The 20,748-nt window shown below is 49.3% G+C and overlaps 1 protein-coding gene across 2 annotated transcripts; it reads right to left on the bottom strand.

Annotated features, from left to right (window-relative positions):
• Positions 1-995: 995 nt before the first annotated feature.
• puf60a (poly-U binding splicing factor a) lies at positions 996-19,951 on the bottom strand. 2 transcript variants are annotated; one of them, XM_078287773.1, is made up of 11 exons: positions 19,825-19,951; positions 18,325-18,420; positions 17,343-17,426; positions 13,921-13,971; positions 13,519-13,680; positions 13,081-13,173; positions 11,211-11,424; positions 10,485-10,675; positions 8,218-8,332; positions 2,689-2,942; positions 996-2,070 (listed from the first exon to the last, which is right to left on the bottom strand). In XM_078287773.1, the coding sequence occupies exons 1-11, from the start codon at positions 19,843-19,845 to the stop codon at positions 1,771-1,773; spliced, it is 1,581 nt and encodes a 526-aa protein (XP_078143899.1). In that variant the 5' UTR covers positions 19,846-19,951; the 3' UTR covers positions 996-1,770. The 2 variants fall into 2 exon arrangements, with proteins under 2 accessions (XP_078143899.1, XP_078143900.1); XM_078287774.1 differs by lacking the exon at positions 17,343-17,426.
• Positions 19,952-20,748: the final 797 nt, after the last annotated feature.

Genomic DNA, 20,748 nt, shown 5'->3' with positions numbered 1-20,748 from the left:
AATGTCCTTTTCACAAAATATTTCATAACCATATAAGCCAATAGAAGATACATTTATAGCACTGCCAAAACATACAGACAGTTTGTACCAGACAACGTGGAGGGTTTGTGTGTCTGCTGTCAAATAAAACTCCATTTGAATCTGTATTTCAGAGACTGCTTGTCCCTACAGGCCAGCAGCCCGGGTCCTGTCTGAGCCACAGAGGCCAGTCTGGATTTAACAAAGAATATGATGCAAACATTTTGGAAAGTATCTATTGAACATGCAGAGTGTCACTTCATGTTTACTGCAACAGCATTTTGAGACGACTCGTGTTCTTTATTTCTCTTTCATGGTGTTTGTTTGTTTGATTGAGGAATGACTAGTTTACGCTTTTATTGTGAAGGCAAAATGGCCTTACTTCTGCTCTTATTTTAGTTTACTGTGGCAACTTGACACACCTGACAGGAAGTGACGATTCCTCCAAGGCCGGCCGGTCTGGGCTTTCAAAATAAAAGCACAGTCATGGAGAACGCTGCTCTAAATTGAAAGGTAAAGCACAAACTATAAAATTCACACTTGCATAATAATCACAATTAGCTCTCACAATATAAAACTAAAGCAAGGGGATCTATAGCTATATAGATAGATCTATAGATATTCTAAATAAACAGAGAAGCAAAACAAAACATGAGACAACATAAAATAGGATTAAAGAAATAAAGTTTGGAAGCAATAACTAAAAGTATCAGATTTGAAGTTTAACTCTACTGTAAATAGAGTTCACATTTTTTAAAGTAGGGATGTTTAAAAGGTTTTATTATTAGCTCATGAATGTAGGGAGCCAACAAGACTAAACCAGATATTTAGGTTTGATTAAAGAGTCTAGTTGACTTCATCACAGATATTTGTGCTGTAGCTCAGTAAGCCGACAGCGCCGAGCCTGGTTTTATTTGGAAATCAGCTTCATGACTTTCCAGGTTTCTCCAGAAGAAAAAGCCTCCGCATCAAACTGCTGCTGTAAAAAAAGGTTTATTCACATTTTGGTGCTCGATCTTCTTCAGACTCCAAGGCATTTCAAGTTTCCCACCAAGCTGCAGCATCGACCTTTGACCTCTGACCTCCTGTATTGTTCAGATTTCAGCATGTCGATGTAATCCTGTTCCACATTCAAACGCTCCGACGCTTCGGCTGTTTAAGAAGCAGAATAAACAAATCTGACCGAATCTATCAAAACTCAGTGAGGGAGCAGGTGAGACTGTCTTGTAGTTCTTCATCCGGATCAGACTCGTTAGAGAACCTAAAACCATCCGGTTCAACCAGGAAAGTCTGTCTGGTTTATTCCAGGATGACGGCTCCAGACCGGGAGCCGGTCTTGATCTGGATCTGTTAGCTTCCACTTGTACATTAGTCTTGGGAATGTCAATCAGTACAGATTATATAGATTTATATATAGGGACAAAAATTCATAAGTCATATCAGTTCTTTAAGCTATTTGGCTGTGGAATCTGAACGGTTCGTCAGCAGGCTTTCCTTTAAAAATTGAATTGGCAAAGAAACAGAATCAAGTTATTAAAATAAGAATTTAAAACCTGTACAAAAACCAAAAAGCAAGTCTACAGTTCTGAAACAAACCAAAAAGCAACAAAAACCCACAAATGTTTCTGGTGTCGTCTTTCTCCCTGGAGACGGGCCAGTTCAGTAAACATCAATAAAGAGAGCTACAGGTTAGAAAGAGTGAGTGTGTGTGTGTGTGTGCGCGATGGCAGTGTCTGGCTGGTTTCCGGTCCGTCACGCCGACAGGTCGCTGTTCTCGAAGCGTTCCTGGTCGTAAACCTCGGCGACGACCTTGCGGCCTCCGAACCAGCGGTGGTTGAGCGCCTGGATCGCCCGGTTCATCTCTGCCGCCTCCGAAAACTCCACGAAGATCTTGACGATGACGTCGGCGTCGTCCTCCTCGCCCTGCCGCTCCTGGTAGATGATGACGCGCTTCACGCGGCCGAACTTGCCGCACTCCTCGGTGACCTCGCCCTCCAGGTCGTCGTCGATGTCGTCCGGACCGACCATGTTCCTCAGAACCATGACGGTCGACTGGAGGAGACAGAACAACATCCATCTGATACACACATACGACCCATCGATCTGTAAACCGTCCGGACAGACTGAGCAGGGACAGGCTGCTCAGGACGATCCATCTGTCTGCTCATCCATCATTAGAATTAGAATTATGTTACATTACATTACATATTGTATTACATTACATCCATCCATCTACACGCAACAAATATAAGCAGAGCTGCTGCAGCTTCTGTTGAAGTCACAAAACGTCAATCAAATGAATCTCTATGCAGATCAGTGCTGTCCAACCAACAGTCTGCAGGTTTGCATTCCAGCCAATCACAGCAGCTCATGTGAATGACTAGGTCCTCCTCTCTCAAATGAGCTACTGTGATTGGCTGGAGTGAAAGCCTGCAAACGACGTACAGAGGCAGCAGACTGAGTGTTTCAGAGCTGCTGCTGCCTCGCTCCGCAGCAGAGGGATTTGAACCTGTACTTCCTGGGGATTTGAACCCGTACCTCCTGCTGCCTTGCTCTGCAGCAGAGGGATTTGAACCTGTACCTCCTGGGGATTTGAACCCGTACCTCCTGCTGCCTTGCTCTGCAGCAGAGGGATTTGAACCTGTACTTCCTGGGGATTTGAACCCGTACCTCCTGCTTGCGCAGCAGCTTCTGCATCACCATGTGTCTGGCGCTGCTGCCGGAGATGCTCATGTGTTCCTGCTCGCTGAGCGGCTCCGCGGCTCCGTCCTGCTGCGCCTCCCGCTGCTCCTCCTCCTCCTTCTTCTTCTTCGCCTCCAGACCTCCCGCTGCCGCGGCCCCGGCGGCGGGGGGCGTGGCCAGCACCGGGTTCACCAGACCCACCTGAGGCAGGACAGGCAGGGGGGGTCGCGCCGGGGTCACGCCTGAAACAGACAGGAAGTAGGACGGACAACACGGTCAAACCCCGTCGGCTGGCCGACCGCAGGGAGCCGCCCAGCTTCTAGAGAACAATCTCCACCAATCAGACTGGGACTGACTCCTGGCCTGGTCAACAAACCAGTCAAACACACTGGGTGCACTGGTTTAAGGTACCTGGTACCTCCTGGTCAGGTGACGGGTGGAGCTTACTGCTGTAAACTAACCAGCCTGTTTGTTTCCTCGTGTTTTTACGTATTTTCCAGATTAAATGTCCCATAACATTTTCCTGCTCTTCTAGCCATCCTGAAACTTCAGGTTTGGTAATAAGGAATTCTAAGACAAACTTCATCACTGATGAACCAACTCAGAGAGTGCAGCTGTAGTTCTAAGTGTTATCCATAAACATATGAACAGCATGCTGCTGAATGTAGTTTAATTTCATCTAGTTCATATAGACTAGAACTCCCCATTCTAACCAGTCATGAACACGGTATAATTTAGCTTAGTGGAATTATTCTTCCCCTCGGGAATCGCAGCCTTTTCCTGGTTGAGGGGTTTGAGAGCCTCAGGGACCCTGAGAGCCTCGGCTCCTGGGTGGGAAACCAGGCAAACTGCCTTCAGGCGAGGGGCCGGACAAACGGAGAGGGGCCGGACAAACAGAGAGGGGCCGGACAAACGGAGAGGGGCCGGACAAACAGAGAGGGGCCGGACAAACGGAGAGGGGCCGGACAAACGGAGAGGGGCCGGACAAACAGAGAGGGGCCGGAGGGGCCAGACAAACAGAGAGGGGCCGGACAAACAGAGAGGGGCCGGAGGGGCCAGACAAACAGAGAGGGGCCGGACAAACAGAGAGGGGCCGGACAAACGGAGAGGGGCCGGAGGGGCCAGACAAACAGAGAGGGGCCGGACAAACAGAGAGGGGCCGGACAAACAGAGAGGGGCCCGACAAACAGAGAGGGGCCGGAGGGGCCAGACAAACAGAGAGGGGCCGGACAAACAGAGAGGGGCCGGACAAACGGAGAGGGGCCGGACAAACAGAGAGGGGCCGGACAAACGGAGAGGGGCCGGACAAACAGAGAGGGGCCGGACAAACGGAGAGGGGCCGGACAAACAGAGAGGGGCCGGAGGGGCCGGACAAACGGAGAGGGGCCGGACAAACAGAGAGGGGCCGGAGGGGCCGGACAAACGGAGAGGGGCTGGACAAACGGAGAGGGGCCGGACAAACGGAGAGGGGCCGGACAAACGGAGAGGGGCCAGACAAACGGAGAGGGGCCAGACAAACAGAGAGGGGCCGGAGGGGCCGGACAAACAGAGAGGGGCCGGACAAACGGAGAAGAGCCAGACGAACAGAGAGGGGCCGGACAAACGGAGAGGGGCCGGACAAACGGAGAGGGGCCGGACAAACGGAGAAGAGCCAGACAAACGGAGAGGGGCCGGACAAACGGAGAGGGGCCGGGCAAACGGAGAGGGGCCGGACAAACGGAGAGGGGCCGGGCAAACGGAGAGGGGCCAGACAAACGGAGAGGGGCCGGACAAACGGAGAGGGGCCGGGCAAACGGAGAGGGGCCGGACAAACGGAGAGGGGCCGGGCAAACGGAGAGGGGCCAGACAAACGGAGAGGGGCCGGACAAACGGAGAGGGGCCGGACAAACGGAGGGGCCGGACAAACGGAGAGGGGCCAGACAGTCTGAAATGCCGGAGGCTCTGGATATTATTGGTTCTTCAGTGTCACGTGGATTTCGGTAGCAGTGCCTTTGGATTGGCAGACAGGTGCCGGTCCCCATCTTTAAAAAGGATTTCGTCTTAGCAGAACAATGGATCAGCTTTTTACTCTCATAGATAATCGAGGGGTTAGGGGAGCTTGCTTGTGTTTTGTAGATTTGTAGATTATAAGACATTTGCGCTCAGAACTGGCGTGCATTAGGGACGCATTTAAGCGCAACGCGGTTGGGACGAGGATCAGCACTTCCCAGTCTGAGGCCACGGTTCAACTTTATTGTCCTGGTTTGTAGCAGTTTAAAGGGAAGGGTTCTCTCCTACAAAAAGCTGGTCTGTCTCACCAGGATAGGCGGAGCAGCTGACCCAGAGTTCAGATATTTAAGAGACTCAGGGGCTTTTTAGACGAAACTTTACCAGCCAGCTGGTAAAGTTTCATTTCCAATGAAAGGTACGCAGGGGCGAGGGGCAGCAAGCGGGTTTGATCCCGTGAAACTATCGTGTTCCTGCTCGTCCTGCGCACACATCCGCCCAGCCAGAGTTGAATTGTCTTGAACTTTTTGATGGTGCAACGTACTTTCACCACACATTTGACCAATCAGTGGACACGATGTTGCCTGGCCAATGAAATGAGAACTTTTTCTCAATTTTTCAAACTAGGTGACAACAGAAAAAACTGAATTCTTCCTAACTTATTCCCTGAACTTTATGACTGCTTTCTAAAAGAACTAGAACTTCTAGAACTAACTTCTACTTTACTAACTTCTACTTTACCCATTCTAACAGCAACAACACCGCAACCTGGTGGAGATCTCCATGGCTTTCTGATGACAAAGTCAAGAGAAGGAAACGACCATGAGTGCTTTCTGATCAGACTGGGTTTCTGTTTTGGGAGTCGGCTGGTTTTACTGATCAGATTGTGGCTTTCCATTTTGGTTATTGTCTGGTTTTACTGGTCAGACTGGCTTTGTTGGCTGGTGTTCTGTCAGCAGCTTGCCACCAGGAGGCTGAACTCCACCCAGCTGGTATGTCACCACCCAACCAGGAGCCGTAAATGAGTGCACCCACAGAATCTACATGTAAAGCAGGCATCCTGACTGTGGTTGACTGTGTCTTATGAAACTGGCTGGTCAGCAGTTTGAATCCACCTTTAACTACCAGCTGATGATAAATGTTCTTCCTCTAGTGACCGTTTAGGGTTGAATTTTAAACTAATACTTACGATTCTTGTGGGAAGCTGAAATAATCACAGGAAACAGGTCATGTTGAAACAACTTTTGGGACTTTAAACTCTAACTGGGATCAAAGGAGGATGAATGGGACCAGAAGTCCTTCCCAGCAACCCTGCTGTCTGAAGAGGAAGTTAAATATGACCTCCCACCCCGTTAACCTCGTTAACCCCCCCACTGGTCGTGAATGAGTGTAGATGTACTGTACAGCATAATGTAACTCCACAAATCACACAGGATCTGAGACTCACTGGCCAATAGGAATGAGGGGCTATGTTTAAGGGGAGGGGCTAGAAACAGTCCTCTTCACTTGGTTGGTCAGTGTGCAGCAAAGGGGAGGGGTTAAGAGGTCACTGTCGGTTCGAATGTGGGGTCGAGAGAGGGAGGGGAAGAGAGGAGAAAAAGAGAGAGAGACAAGGAGAGAAAAGACAATAAAAAAGAAATCTATTAGTGGAGAAGTTTCTGTTGAAGCAACACAAACAACACTGGGAAACTCTAGTTGCTTCCTCAATGCAGAAAAAGAGTTGAACTTTGCCTAAAGTCTGTCCATAAAAAATAACAGATGTGGCTGATGAGAACCAACCTCTGCTGGCTGAGACGGAAGCAACAGCAACATTTCATTTGTACAGAACTTTTCCTTTAGAGGAAACATCTCAAAACTCTTCAACACCAAAAGTACAAGAACAAAAAATAAACACGGCTGAACCATTCAAAACACATTTATCCCAAACAAGTTAAAATGCGTCTTTGAACCAGATAGGAGGGCAGAGACAGCTGGGGATTTGAGGAGCTGCTTCCATATCAGTGGCAGGTGATTTTGTTACAGGAAGGTTTGTCCTCTTCGCCTCTCCAAACCTCTGAGACCAGATGAAGCCTTCAGTGTTCGCCCAGGAGGGTCCGAACAGCATCCGGCTTTATCCACCAGCTCCTCCAGTCTGTCTGTCATACTGAGCCTCGTCTTACAGCAGAGTGTCACTGAGGCAGCGGTTCATATTTCATATTAGTTGGTATGAAATTCATTGAAGGAGTCAGGTTTTCACACTGAAACACCTTCCTGTTTGAGAGGTGAGGATACGGTTTTGTGGTTGGGTGGAAAAGTGGAGCGCTAGGGTATGAACTGAGCTGCTGCTGGGTCTGGATTTATCCTACGCTGCACCACTACCAGACGTGGGGACTCAAGTCACATGACTTGGACTCGAGTCAGACTCGACTTGACTTGGGTTCTGGTGACTTGGGACTTGACTTTGACTTGTACTTTGATGAAAAGGTTTCTAAAGTCTTGACTTGAGATCTTGTGTTTGTGTAAATGACTTAGATTGAAAGTGATGAGATTTGTTCCAGCGGACGACTGAATTTAAATTCTGTTTTCTGAATTTGTATGGAATGATTGAATTTATTGAAGTTGAAACTGATTATAGAAATCAAACTCATGATGCTCTTACCAAGTTTTTATCCTATTAAAACCATATTGCATTGAAAAGTCCTAGATATTTAGTTTTCTTTAAGATATTAAATTGATACTGGACTCTTGATTTGTTCTGACTTGACTTGCTGTTCTACATTTAGACTTGAGACTTGACATTAATGACTTGGACTTGACTTGGACTTGACTTGGTAATCTACATTTAGACTTGGGACTTGACTTGAGACTTGTGCCTCAAGACTCGAGACTGACTTGGGACTTGAGCAAAGTTGACTTGGTCTCACCTCTGACCACTACACATACAGTATGAGAGGAATTTAGAGCTGAAACTGCATTAACTGGATGTTTTTCGACCCTTCAGAGCAAACATTAAGTTCTCTGACATTTGTCTCACAGTATTAACTCCCAGTCTGTGTCTGTTCTAATGTTGGGATGAGCGGTTCTGTCATTATGGAGTCGTCCAATGACAAACCTCTGAAACATTTAGAGCATGGGACACTAAAACTCTCCACTGAGACCCTGGATAATAATAATGATAACATACATACTTGTGGTGAATCTTTTCAGGTTAAGGTCTTCCCATAGACAACCAATGTAGTATTGATCAGTTCTACAATCAATATGTAATCAATCAAACTGCATCAAATCATCAGATCAGACTGGACCAGATCCATTTTGATAAAAACTCAATATCAGCAAAGCCATATATCGGTCTAACACTAATAATGTTGATATTGATAAATATTGATATTGTTTTGGATCAGATTCAACAGACTGTAACTGGCTGCAGTAACAGTGTTAGCAGTCCAGTCCAGATCTGACGGGCTGATCTGACATCACCGTGTGTCGTTAACCTGGGCCAATGAGAGTCCAGAGGTGCGACTGAGGGGTTTTTGACGGCGGCGTTCCTACCTGTGATGACGCCCGGCGCCTGGGCTGCCATGACGGCCTGAGGAAGAGCGCCCAGCTGCTGGGAGAGGAGCGCTGGTCCGGCCAGAGCGCCCAGCACCGACACTCCCACCGCCTCCTGCAACACAGCACAGCATCCAGTACTGCATCTGTACTGCATCTGTACTGCAACAAACTGCATGTAGTACTGCATCTGTACTGCAACAAACTGCATCTGTACTGCAACAAACTGCATGCAGTACTGCATCTGTACTGCAACAAACTGCATGTAGTACTGCATCTGTACTGCAACAAACTGCATCTGTACTGCAACAAACTGCATGCAGTACTGCATCTGTACTGCAACAAACTGCATCTGTACTGCAACAAACTGCATGTAGTACTGCATCTGTACTGCAACAAACTGCATCTGTACTGCAACAAACTGCATGTAGTACTGCATCTGTACTGCAACAAACTGCATCTGTACTGCAACAAACTGCATGCAGTACTGCATCTGTACTGCATCTGTACTGCAACAAACTGCATGCAGTACTGCATCTGTACTGCAACAAACTGCATCTGTACTGCAACAAACTGCATGCAGTACTGCATCTGTACTGCATCTGTACTGCAACAAACTGCATCTGTACTGCATCTGTACTGCAACAAACTGCATCTGTACTGCAACAAACTGCATGCAGTACTGCATCTGTACTGCAACAAACTGCATCTGTACTGCATCTGTACTGCAACAAACTGCATGCAGTACTGCATCTGTACTGCAACAAACCGCACCCAGTACTGCACCTGTACTGCAACAAACTGCATCCAGTACTGCAGGTTTCTTTCTCTGTTACATCATCATTCTGTGCCAGGCTGCTGTGACCTCTGACCTCTGACCTCCTTCCTATTGGCTGCTTGTAATGTTGGTGATCTAGGAGCTGAAGCTGATTCTACTGCTGACCTCAGCAGAAGTCTGTCTAGACTAGAATGTAAATGACATGACATCAGCAGGCAGCGTGCTTCATAATGTGGAGACTTAACATGTGACTTTAAACCAGATTTCCATGAAGCTCCATACAGATTTGGACTGAAGGGAGAGTCTGCAGTGTCTGGACTAACCGGAATATTTAATGTCAGATAAACCTCAACTCACTTCCCCATCTGTTTATTCACAGAATAGAGTTTAGCAGCTTATCACACGCCTCCAGACACGCCGCGAGGGAATTGGCAATGACATCACACAGCAAACTATCCAAACTGGTTCAGTTTTTACATCGCGGAGGTCAGACCTTTTTTTTTTTTTTTTTGGGATTCAGCATTTTTGCGCCTTTTTCAATCAATTCTGCATGAAAATGAGCGAGTATCTTTGCTAATTCTGTTGTTAATAATATTGTAAATAATGTAGTAGTAGCTTTTATTAGTGCTTCGCAGTCATTTACAGACTGAAATTACACACCAATTTACATACATATAGTACATCAAAACAGCAGGGAGATAAAAATACATTTTCAATAATTGTGAAAGTAGTAGCATATACAATCTACAATGAAATGTAAACAGGGTAGTCAGACCAGATGTAGTGCAAATCCTATGAAGAAGGGATTCTGGAATGCTGTAGTAATATCAGTAGTCTGGGGGAAAAGAAGGGGAAAGTGAGAGGAGTGAAAACTATGATGTAACGCAGAAGATAGCTGTTATTGTGGATAGAGTTTATATCCCGCACTACGTCCTCCTTGCTGACACCTGAGCATTGCTGATGTGATTATCTAAGTCGTTGAAATGGAGACAGAGCTGAGCGACATCGCACCGGATGCTGGTTGAGGACAAGTCAACAGAAAGTTCTGTTCTCTATTTCTTTTTTCAGTCTTTGGCTCTGTCGCATGACGGAGTGTTAGGAACAGCTGTTCTGATCAGATGAATGCTTTTACAGACAGGCTTTTCTGTGAATTGCTCCTTATAGTTGTATCTCCATTTGTTTTGTAATTGTGTTTCTTGTTTTATTACTTGTTTTTTACTTATTTAGTTATTTATGACTGTCCCTGTTCTGTCTGGACATCCATGTGGTTTGGCACACTTTTATGTAAAATGCTGTTTTCAGTTGTTTCTCTGTTTTCTAATTGTATCTGTGTATTTATCTCTTCTATTTTTTATTTATTTATTCTTTTTATTCATCTTCAATTTTATTTAACTGTGGTACTTTTACATCACTAGAAAAGTGCTATACAAATAAAGTTATATTGGTGGTCGTCTGGCTGGAGGTCAGAGGTCATGTAAAGCGTGTTTACCTGGGCGGTGATCTTGGCGGTGGCGGCGGCGGCGGCCACGGCGGCGGCGGGGGGGAGGCCTCCGGGGGCGGTGGGGGTGAGGAGGGGCACGGGGGGGGTGACGGCCTTCCCCACCCGCAGGTACTGACCCCCCAGGTCAAACAGGTTCATGGACGACACGGCGTCCAGAGACGACTGGGGCTTATCATACTCTGAAACCAGGGAAACAAAAGTGTCATCGTTCTATACTACTGATGGATTATCAATAAATCAAACATCATACTCATACAATGAATTAAAACGGGTAAAAGCAATATTGCAGGAAATGAAAAGTTGGATGGTTTTAACTCCAGGATGAGACAAACTGAAAAAACAGAAATACTTCAAAGACAGAGAGAGAGAGAGAGAGAGAGAGAGAGAGAGAGAGAGAGAGAGCGTTAATAGTGTTAATAAAGCGATAATGAAGTTAATAAAGCGATAATGAAGTTAATAGAGCGATAATGAAGTTAATAAAGCGATAAAGTTAATAAAGCGATAATGAAGTTAATAAAGCGATAATGAAGTTAATAAAGCGATAATAAAGTTAATAAAGCGATAAAGTTAATAAAGCGATAATGAAGTTAATAAAGCGATAATGAAGTTAATAAAGCGATAAAGTTAATAAAGCGATAATAAAGTTAATAAAGCGATAATAAAGTTAATAAAGCGATAAAGTTAATAAAGCGATAATAAAGTTGTTAAAGTCACCGATGAAGCCGTAGCCTTTGTGTTTTCCGGTGGTCGGCTCTCTGGCCAGCATGCAGGACTTGATTCTGCCGAAAGCCTCGAACACGCTCTTGATGTCGTCGTCGGAGAGGTCGGGGTGGACCGACGCCACGTAGATCCGGTTGAAGGCCCGCGCCTCCTCCGCCAGCTGGTCGATGATGGGCTGAGCCTGGCCGATGTTACTGGGCCTCCCGACCTGCGAGACGAGCGGCAGGGACAAACACCCGCCTGAGGGTCAGCCGCAGCAGTTTCCACCCACAGGCCGACAGATAGAGGGGTACAGAGGGCTGATAGAGGGGTACAGAGGGCTGATAGAGGGTAGAGGGCAGATAGAGGGGTACAGAGGGCAGATAGAGGGTACAGAGGGCAGATAGAGAGTACAGAGGGCTGATAGAGGGTAGAGGGCAGATAGAGGGGTACAGAGGGCTGATAGAGGGGTACAGAGGGCTGATAGAGGGTAGAGGGCAGATAGAGGGGTACAGAGGGCTGATAGAGGGTAGAGGGCAGATAGAGGGGTACAGAGGGCAGATAGAGGGGTACAGAGGGCTGATAGAGGGTAGAGGGCAGATAGAGGGTACAGAGGGCAGATAGAGGGTAGAGGGCAGATAGAGGGGTACAGAGGGCTGATAGAGGGGTACAGAGGGCTGATAGAGAGTACAGAGGGCAGATAGAGGGGTACAGAGGGCAGATAGAGAGTACAGAGGGCAGATAGAGGGGTACAGAGGGCAGATAGAGGGTACAGAGGGCAGATAGAGGGGTACAGAGGGCAGATAGAGGGGTACAGAGGGCTGATAGAGAGTACAGAGGGCAGATAGAGGGATAGAGGGGTACATAGGGCAGATAGAGGGGTACAGAGGGCTGATAGAGGGTACAGAGGGCAGATAGAGGGGTACAGAGGGCTGATAGAGGGGTACAGAGGGCTGATAGAGGGGTACAGAGGGCAGATAGAGGGGTACAGAGGGCTGATAGAGCGATACAGAGGGCTGATAGAGGGGTACAGAGGGCTGATAGAGGGGTACAGAGGGCTGATAGAGGGGTACAGAGGGCAGATAGAGGGGTACAGAGGGCTGATAGAGCGATACAGAGGGCTGATAGAGGGGTACAGAGGGCTGATAGAGGGGTACAGAGGACAGACAGAGGGGTACCGAGGGCAGATAGAGAGATACAGAGGGCTGATAGATTGGGACAGGTTTGGGACGGGGCCGGTCCGGTCCGGACAGTTTGGTTCGGGACGGGGCCGGTCCGGACAGTTTGGTTCGGGACGGGGCCGGTCCGGTCCAGTCCGGACAGTTTGGTTTTGGACAGGGCCGGTCCGGACAGTTTGGTTCGGGACAGCCCCGGTCCGGTCCGGTCCGGACAGTTTGGTTCGGGACGGGGCCGGTCTGGACAGTTTGGTTTGGGACGGGGCCGGTCCGCTCCGGTCCGGACAGTTTGGTTTGGGACGGGGCCGGTCCGGTCCGGACAGTTTGGTTCGGGACGGGGCCGGTCCGGTCCAGTCCGGACAGTTTGGTTTTGGACAGGGCCGGTCCGGACAGTTTGGTTCGGGACGGCCCCGGTCCGGTCCGGTCTGGACAGTTTGGTTCAGGACGGGGCCGGTCCGGTCCGGTCCGGACAGTTTGGTTCGGGACGGGGCCGGTCCGGACAGTTTGGTTCAGGATGGGGCCGGTCCGGTCCGGACAGTTTGGTTCAGGATGGGGCCGGTCCGGTCCGGACAGTTTGGTTTGGGACCGGGCCAGTCTGGACAGTTTGGTTCAGGACGGGGCCGGTCCGGTCCGGTCCGGTCCGGACAGTTTGGTTTGGGACGGGGCCGGTCCGGACAGTTTGGTTCGGGACGGGGCCGGTCCGGACTCACCTTGATGTTTCGTCCTCCCAGCATCACTGAGTTCATCTGCTCCAGAGCCAGCTGAGCCGCCTCCGGCATCTCATATTCTACGAAGGCGAAACCCTGCAGAGCCACAGGACACAGTTCAGACTCCATGACTCCGTACACACTGCGCTCCTGTCCGCCATCTTGAAAACAGGGAAAACATGGAGTGAGTGAAACTCTGCATCACGGCAGCATGGCTGGAAGCAGCAAGTTAAAACTACGGCAGTTTTCACTAAAAGGCTGCTGTATGAATCAAAGTTGATCAGTAACAGTAAAGATCAAAATGATAAAAGGATAAATATGAAAACACTGGAAGCACCAGCTGTAACTGGAGAGACGGGAAACGGGAAGAGCCGGTCTGGGGATTTGAACCGGCGACCTTCCAAACGGCGGCCCGCCTCTCTCTGACCTCTGACCTCTGACCTTGTGTTTCATGGTGACAGAGTCCCAGGACATGTCGATGCTCTTGATGGGTCCGAAGGGAGCGAAGGCCTGTCTGATGGTGTCTTCTCCCAGCTCGTAGTAGATGGATCCCACATAGACCCGACACATGATGGCCAGCGCCCGCTGCCGCTGGGCCGCCACCTGCAACACACACACACTCTGCTGAACACACACACACACTGCTGAGAACACTCTGCTGAACACACACACACACACTGCTGAGAACACTCTGCTGAACACACACACACACACTGCTGAGCGCTCCGGGCGGCGCTGCGGGCGGCGCTGCGGGCGGCGCTGCGGGCGGCGCTGCGGGCGGCGCTGCGGGCGGCGCTGCGGGCAGCGAGAAACACTTCAGTCAGATCTGAAGCATCAACTTACTGACTGCAGAGGAGAGAGAGCGTCTCCGAAGCCCATCGTCAGGGACGCCATCTGAGGAGAGAGCAGAGAACACTGTTAGAACCTGGAGAGAACATCCTGCTGTCTGTCTGTCTGTCTGTCAGCCTGTCTGTCTGTCTGTCTGTCTGTCTGTCTGTCTGTCTGTCAGCCTGTCTGTCTGTCTGTCTGTCTGTCTGTCAGCCTGTCTGTCTGTCTGTCTGTCTGTCTGTCTGTCTGTCTGTCTGTCAGCCTGTCTGTCTGTCTGTCTGTCTGTCTGTCTGTCTGTCTGTCAGCCTGTCTGTCTGTCAGCCTGTCTGTCTGTCTGTCTGTCTGTCTGTCAGCCTGTCTGTCTGTCTGTCTGTCTGTCTGTCTGTCTGTCTGTCAGCCTGTCTGTCTGTCTGTCTGTCTGTCTGTCTGTCAGCCTGTCTGTCTGTCTGTCTGTCTGTCTGTCTGTCTGTCTGTCTGTCTGTCTGTCTGTCAGCCTGTCTGTCTGTCTGTCTGTCTGTCTGTCAGCCTGTCTGTCTGTCTGTCTGTCTGTCTGTCTGTCTGTCTGTCAGCCTGTCTGTCTGTCAGCCTGTCTGTCTGTCTGTCTGTCTGTCTGTCAGCCTGTCTGTCTGTCTGTCAGCCTGTCTGTCTGTCTGTCTGTCTGTCTGTCTGTCTGTCTGTCTGTCTGTCTGTCTGTCTGTCAGCCTGTCTGTCTGTCTGTCAGCCTGTCTGTCTGTCTGTCTGTCTGTCTGTCTGTCTGTCTGTCTGTCTGTCTGTCTGTCTGTCTGTCTGTCTGTCTGTCAGCCTGTCTGTCAGCCTGTCTGTCTGTCTGTCTGTCTGTCTGTCAGCCTGTCTGTCTGTCTGTCTGTCTGTCTGTCTGTCTGTCTGTCTGTCAGCCTGTCTGTCTGTCTGTCTGTCTGTCTGTCTGTCTGTCTGTCTGTCTGTCTGTCAGCCTGTCTGTCTGTCAGCCTGTCTGTCTGTCTGTCTGTCTGTCTGTCAGCCTGTCTGTCTGTCTGTCTGTCTGTCTGTCTGTCTGTCTGTCAGCCTGTCTGTCTGTCTGTCTGTCTGTCTGTCTGTCAGCCTGTCTGTCTGTCTGTCTGTCTGTCTGTCTGTCTGTCTGTCTGTCTGTCTGTCTGTCTGTCAGCCTGTCTGTCTGTCTGTCTGTCTGTCTGTCTGTCAGCCTGTCTGTCTGTCTGTCTGTCTGTCTGTCTGTCTGTCTGTCAGCCTGTCTGTCTGTCAGCCTGTCTGTCTGTCAGCCTGTCTGTCTGTCTGTCTGTCTGTCTGTCAGCCTGTCTGTCTGTCTGTCAGCCTGTCTGTCTGTCTGTCTGTCTGTCTGTCTGTCTGTCTGTCTGTCTGTCAGCCTGTCTGTCTGTCTGTCAGCCTGTCTGTCTGTCTGTCAGCCTGTCTGTCTGTCTGTCTGTCTGTCTGTCTGTCTGTCTGTCTGTCTGTCAGCCTGTCTGTCTGTCTGTCTGTCTGTCTGTCAGCCTGTCTGTCTGTCTGTCTGTCTGTCAGCCTGTCTGTCTGTCTGTCTGTCTGTCTGTCTGTCTGTCAGCCTGTCTGTCTGTCTGTCAGCCTGTCTGTCTGTCTGTCAGCCTGTCTGTCTGTCTGTCTGTCTGTCTGTCTGTCTGTCTGTCTGTCTGTCAGCCTGTCTGTCTGTCTGTCTGTCTGTCTGTCAGCCTGTCTGTCTGTCTGTCTGTCTGTCAGCCTGTCTGTCTGTCTGTCTGTCTGTCAGCCTGTCTGTCTGTCTGTCTGTCTGTCTGTCTGTCTGTCAGCCTGTCTGTCTGTCTGTCAGCCTGTCTGTCTGTCTGTCTGTCTGTCTGTCTGTCTGTCTGTCAGCCTGTCTGTCTGTCTGTCTGTCTGTCTGTCTGTCAGCCTGTCTGTCTGTCTGTCTGTCTGTCTGTCTGTCTGTCTGTCTGTCTGTCTGTCTGTCTGTCTGTCTGTCAGCCTGTCTGTCTGTCTGTCTGTCTGTCTGTCTGTCAGCCTGTCTGTCTGTCTGTCTGTCTGTCTGTCTGTCTGTCTGTCAGCCTGTCTGTCTGTCAGCCTGTCTGTCTGTCAGCCTGTCTGTCTGTCTGTCTGTCTGTCTGTCAGCCTGTCTGTCTGTCTGTCAGCCTGTCTGTCTGTCTGTCTGTCTGTCTGTCTGTCTGTCTGTCTGTCTGTCAGCCTGTCTGTCTGTCTGTCAGCCTGTCTGTCTGTCTGTCAGCCTGTCTGTCTGTCTGTCTGTCTGTCTGTCTGTCTGTCTGTCTGTCTGTCAGCCTGTCTGTCTGTCTGTCTGTCTGTCTGTCAGCCTGTCTGTCTGTCTGTCTGTCTGTCAGCCTGTCTGTCTGTCTGTCTGTCTGTCTGTCTGTCTGTCAGCCTGTCTGTCTGTCTGTCAGCCTGTCTGTCTGTCTGTCAGCCTGTCTGTCTGTCTGTCTGTCTGTCTGTCTGTCTGTCTGTCTGTCTGTCAGCCTGTCTGTCTGTCTGTCTGTCTGTCTGTCAGCCTGTCTGTCTGTCTGTCTGTCTGTCAGCCTGTCTGTCTGTCTGTCTGTCTGTCAGCCTGTCTGTCTGTCTGTCTGTCTGTCTGTCTGTCTGTCAGCCTGTCTGTCTGTCTGTCAGCCTGTCTGTCTGTCTGTCTGTCTGTCTGTCTGTCTGTCTGTCAGCCTGTCTGTCTGTCTGTCTGTCTGTCTGTCTGTCAGCCTGTCTGTCTGTCTGTCTGTCTGTCTGTCTGTCTGTCTGTCTGTCTGTCTGTCTGTCTGTCAGCCTGTCTGTCTGTCTGTCTGTCTGTCTGTCTGTCAGCCTGTCTGTCTGTCTGTCTGTCTGTCTGTCTGTCTGTCTGTCAGCCTGTCTGTCTGTCAGCCTGTCTGTCTGTCAGCCTGTCTGTCTGTCTGTCTGTCTGTCTGTCAGCCTGTCTGTCTGTCTGTCAGCCTGTCTGTCTGTCTGTCTGTCTGTCTGTCTGTCTGTCTGTCTGTCTGTCAGCCTGTCTGTCTGTCTGTCAGCCTGTCTGTCTGTCTGTCAGCCTGTCTGTCTGTCTGTCTGTCTGTCTGTCTGTCTGTCTGTCTGTCTGTCAGCTTGTCTGTCTGTCTGTCTGTCTGTCTGTCAGCCTGTCTGTCTGTCTGTCTGTCTGTCAGCCTGTCTGTCTGTCTGTCTGTCTGTCTGTCTGTCTGTCAGCCTGTCTGTCTGTCTGTCAGCCTGTCTGTCTGTCTGTCTGTCTGTCTGTCAGCCTGTCTGTCTGTCTGTCAGCCTGTCTGTCTGTCTGTCTGTCTGTCTGTCTGCCTGTCTGTCTGTCTGTCTGTCTGTCTGTCAGCCTGTCTGTCTGTCTGTCTGTCTGTCTGTCTGTCTGTCTGTCTGTCAGCCTGTCTGTCTGTCTGTCTGTCTGTCAGCCTGTCTGTCTGTCTGTCAGCCTGTCTGTCTGTCTGTCTGTCAGCCTGTCTGTCTGTCTGTCTGTCTGTCTGTCTGTCTGTTACCTGCAGGCTGCTGAGCTGCTGCTGCTGCAGCGTCTGCTTCACCAGGACGCTGCGGATGCTCTGCTCCATCGCGTACTTCTTCGCCTGCTCACACAGAGTCAGTAATGTGACTTTTCCTTCAGTCCATTTTAAATCCATCCATCACAGAACAGATTGTGTCTCTCCATCAGCAACAGAAACTGGATCAACAGAAACTGGATCAACAGAAACTGGATCAACAGAAACTGGATCAACAGAAACTGACAAACTGTGGATCCATTCACAGTGAGAAGAGGAATCTGACTTTACTTTGTTTCTGCACTTTATTTTGTCGTTTCTAATGTTTCCAGTGAAAAGAATCTAGTTTGAACTCTGACCTCTCTCCTTTTAGAATCACATGGAAAAGATCACAGCTAACAACGTTCTCTGTTCTAAAGAGGAACTCAGGAACTTTTACTCTGACGACATTTTTCACTTTTACTGAAGTTTACTTGAGTAAAATATCAGTAAAGTAACAGTACTTTACTGCAGTAGGACACTCTGGAACTGTTTCCTCTGGTTCAGACACATGATCTGCTCTCACACTGTTCTGCAGCAGCTTATGTCTGGAATATATTCAGCAGACTCTGTCATATTTGATATTTCATAAGCCTCCTCCCCCTGCAGTCTGTCCTGAATGTCTCTCTCTGCTCCACTCGCTGTAACGTTCCAGTAAAGTTCAGTATGGAGTGTCTGTGTGAACGATGACAGAACGTTAGCGGCAGAGCGGCAGCTTCACTGCGGAGGGACATGTGGAGCCGGACAGACGGAGAGATGACATCAGAGAGATGACATCAGAGGAAGTCAACAGTGTTGTCAGTGTTGTGTGAACAGCAGCGTTGTGTTAAAGAACAGAAAGGCCCTACAGGTCTTGTGTGAACAACAGAAACTGATTCCTTTACTGGAAACTTAAAACTGCATTTTCACAGGTTCCATGTGTGTGAGTGGGGTCGGGCTGCGGTACCTTCTGTAGCGCCTCCTGCTGGTTGGGGGTGAGCGGCGGCAGGCCCAGCTTGGAGGTGGAGCTCTGTCCATTCTCCATCATCAGAGCCTCTCCTGCCTGACAGCAGACTGAGCCGTCAACCACTGAATATTACTACCATTATTATTATTATTATTATTATTATTATTGTTGTTGTTGTTGTTACAGCCTATTTAACTACATCCACTTGTATGGCAGCTAAGAACCACTGGAGTACAAAACTAAAACATGGCATTTCAATAATAATAATAACAATAATAAATTGTATTTATAATGCACTTTTCATTAAATCTCAAAGTGCTACAGAGTAAATAACAAGTGAATAAAAACAGATAAAACTAACCAACAACAAAGATCCATCCAAAGCAACACAAAGGAAAAGTCTTATTAAAATGGAAAGTTTGTAGACAAACATATATATTTTTAAAAAAAAGGAATAAAAACAGCACAAAGTTAGGGAAAGGATCAGTTAAAAAGGTTTTTCTGCCGGCTGGTTCTCAACAGGCTTCATCACTTCAAACTGAGAAAAACTTGTTTGTCTCGCCAGCTGCAGCTGGACTCCCTGCAGCTGCCGGACCCGGACTCCCTGCAGCTGCAGCTGGACTCCCTGCAGCTGCCGGACCCGGACTCCCTGCAGCTGCAGCTGGACTCCCTGCAGCTGCAGCTGCAGCTGGACTCCCTGCAGCTGCCGGACCCGGACTCCCTGCAGCTGCCGGACCCGGACTCCCTGCAGCTGCAGCTGGACTCCATGCAGCTGCCGGACCCGGACTCCCTGCAGCTGCCGGACCCGGACTTCCTGCAGCTGCAGCTGGACTCCATGCAGCTGCCGGACCCGGACTCCCTGCAGCTGCCGGACCCGGACTCCCTGCAGCTGCAGCTGGACTCCATGCAGCTGCCGGACCCGGACTCCCTGCAGCTGCCGGACCCGGACTTCCTGCAGCTGCAGCTGGACTCCATGCAGCTGCCGGACCCGGACTCCCTGCAGCTGCCGGACCCGGACTCCCTGCAGCTGCAGCTGGACTCCCTGCAGCTGCCGGACCCGGACTCCCTGCAGCTGCCGGACCCGGACTCCCTGCAGCTGCCGGACCCGGACTCCCTGCAGCTGCAGCTGGACTCCCTGCAGCTGCCGGACCCGGACTCCCTGCAGCTGCCGGACCCGGACTTCCTGCAGCTGCCGGACCCGCAGGTTCATGTTGGTTTTATATGAATACTGGATCATGTTTGACAGCCAGTATCAGTATCTAGTACTCCAGATGTAAACTAACTAAACCCTGGACTCAGTTGATCCGGACTAAAGCTCCTGGGAAATTAGGCAGCTGAAGCAATTCAGATGATTGACTTCGAAGCTAACGTTCAAAAACTAAATTCATAAATAGTTTAATTTAAGATTATGTGATAAAATGTTTTCCTATCAGTATCGTTCTCTAAGTTAGCATAGCTAGCTAACATTAGCGTCAGGCTGTCCGAGCGGACGGGTCGTACCGTGGAGACTGCCACCGCCATGCAGCACGGCGTCCTGGAAGCTTTTTACGTTTCCAAAATTTTCAACAAATGTAATATTTCTTATGTTTCTAATATTTCTGTCTCCAATCTTCCACAAAGCACTGTATGTAAACCAATTCGCCAGACGTAACTTCCGGTTTGAGATTCTTTCAAAATAAAAGCGCAGCATTTCACATTTAATCAACCAAAGCGTCTGGAAGTCAGAGTCTCTTTGGTTTAACTGCAAAGTCGAACACCGAGTTGGCTGCCGTTTGTAGTTCAGAACCACTGACGCTGCTTCACGTCTAATTACATTTAAGTAACGATATGTGTGACGACTCAAACTTTAGTTAGTGTGGTTACCAGCTAGCTTAGCTGACACTACTAGGTAACCTGGCCCCGACGCGTGCCGTCTTCTCTTGTATGGAGACTTTGTATGTAAACGTAAAACCCTGGAGAACACGACGTGTGACGTTTTATAAATTGTTATATTCTTCGGATAAATTCGGCATATTAGTGATCCGCCAAGCAGCACTTTATTTCAATAAAATCTCAACTTTTAGAACTGGTTCACACCAATCGCTGCCGCCCTCCAACGTGTATTTTGGTCGAAGATAGTAGCAATAACAGGCAAACCAGTTAAATACGTTGAAATGTTATCAAAGTAAGTGCGGTTTGGTGTGTGAGATTTACGCCGAATTAAACAGAGGGCCCTAATAATTCGGAAAAGGCCTTGAGTCACGTTCAAAGAGGTGTGTATGTGTGCCGATAATTAAGGCAGCGTTAAACTGCCAGATTTCTGAATGGAGGTTTGCCTGGCGGCGTCTCCATCCAAAACAGAGCGGCAGGTAACAGGGCTAACTGACAGCTAGCGTTAGCCTCGCTTGCTAGCATCCGTAGGGAGTCATTTCATAACTTTTTGTT

Source organism: Centroberyx gerrardi, chromosome 13, assembly GCF_048128805.1.
Source record: "Centroberyx gerrardi isolate f3 chromosome 13, fCenGer3.hap1.cur.20231027, whole genome shotgun sequence".
NCBI classification, from domain to species: domain Eukaryota; kingdom Metazoa; phylum Chordata; class Actinopteri; order Beryciformes; family Berycidae; genus Centroberyx; species Centroberyx gerrardi.
This window is presented reverse-complemented; position numbering and strand designations above follow the sequence as displayed.

Bases quoted from the DNA above. Each gene is read 5' to 3' on its own strand.
- puf60a (XM_078287773.1), bottom strand. From the start codon at position 19,845: ATGGCGGTGGCAGTCTCCACG. The intron at 13,174-13,518 runs GTCAGAGGTCAG...GTGGCTCTGCAG, and splicing joins CTGTCACCATGAAACACAAG to GGTTTCGCCTTCGTAGAATA. The intron at 10,676-11,210 runs GTGACTTTAACA...CCCTGGTTTCAG, and splicing joins CAAAGGCTACGGCTTCATCG to AGTATGATAAGCCCCAGTCG.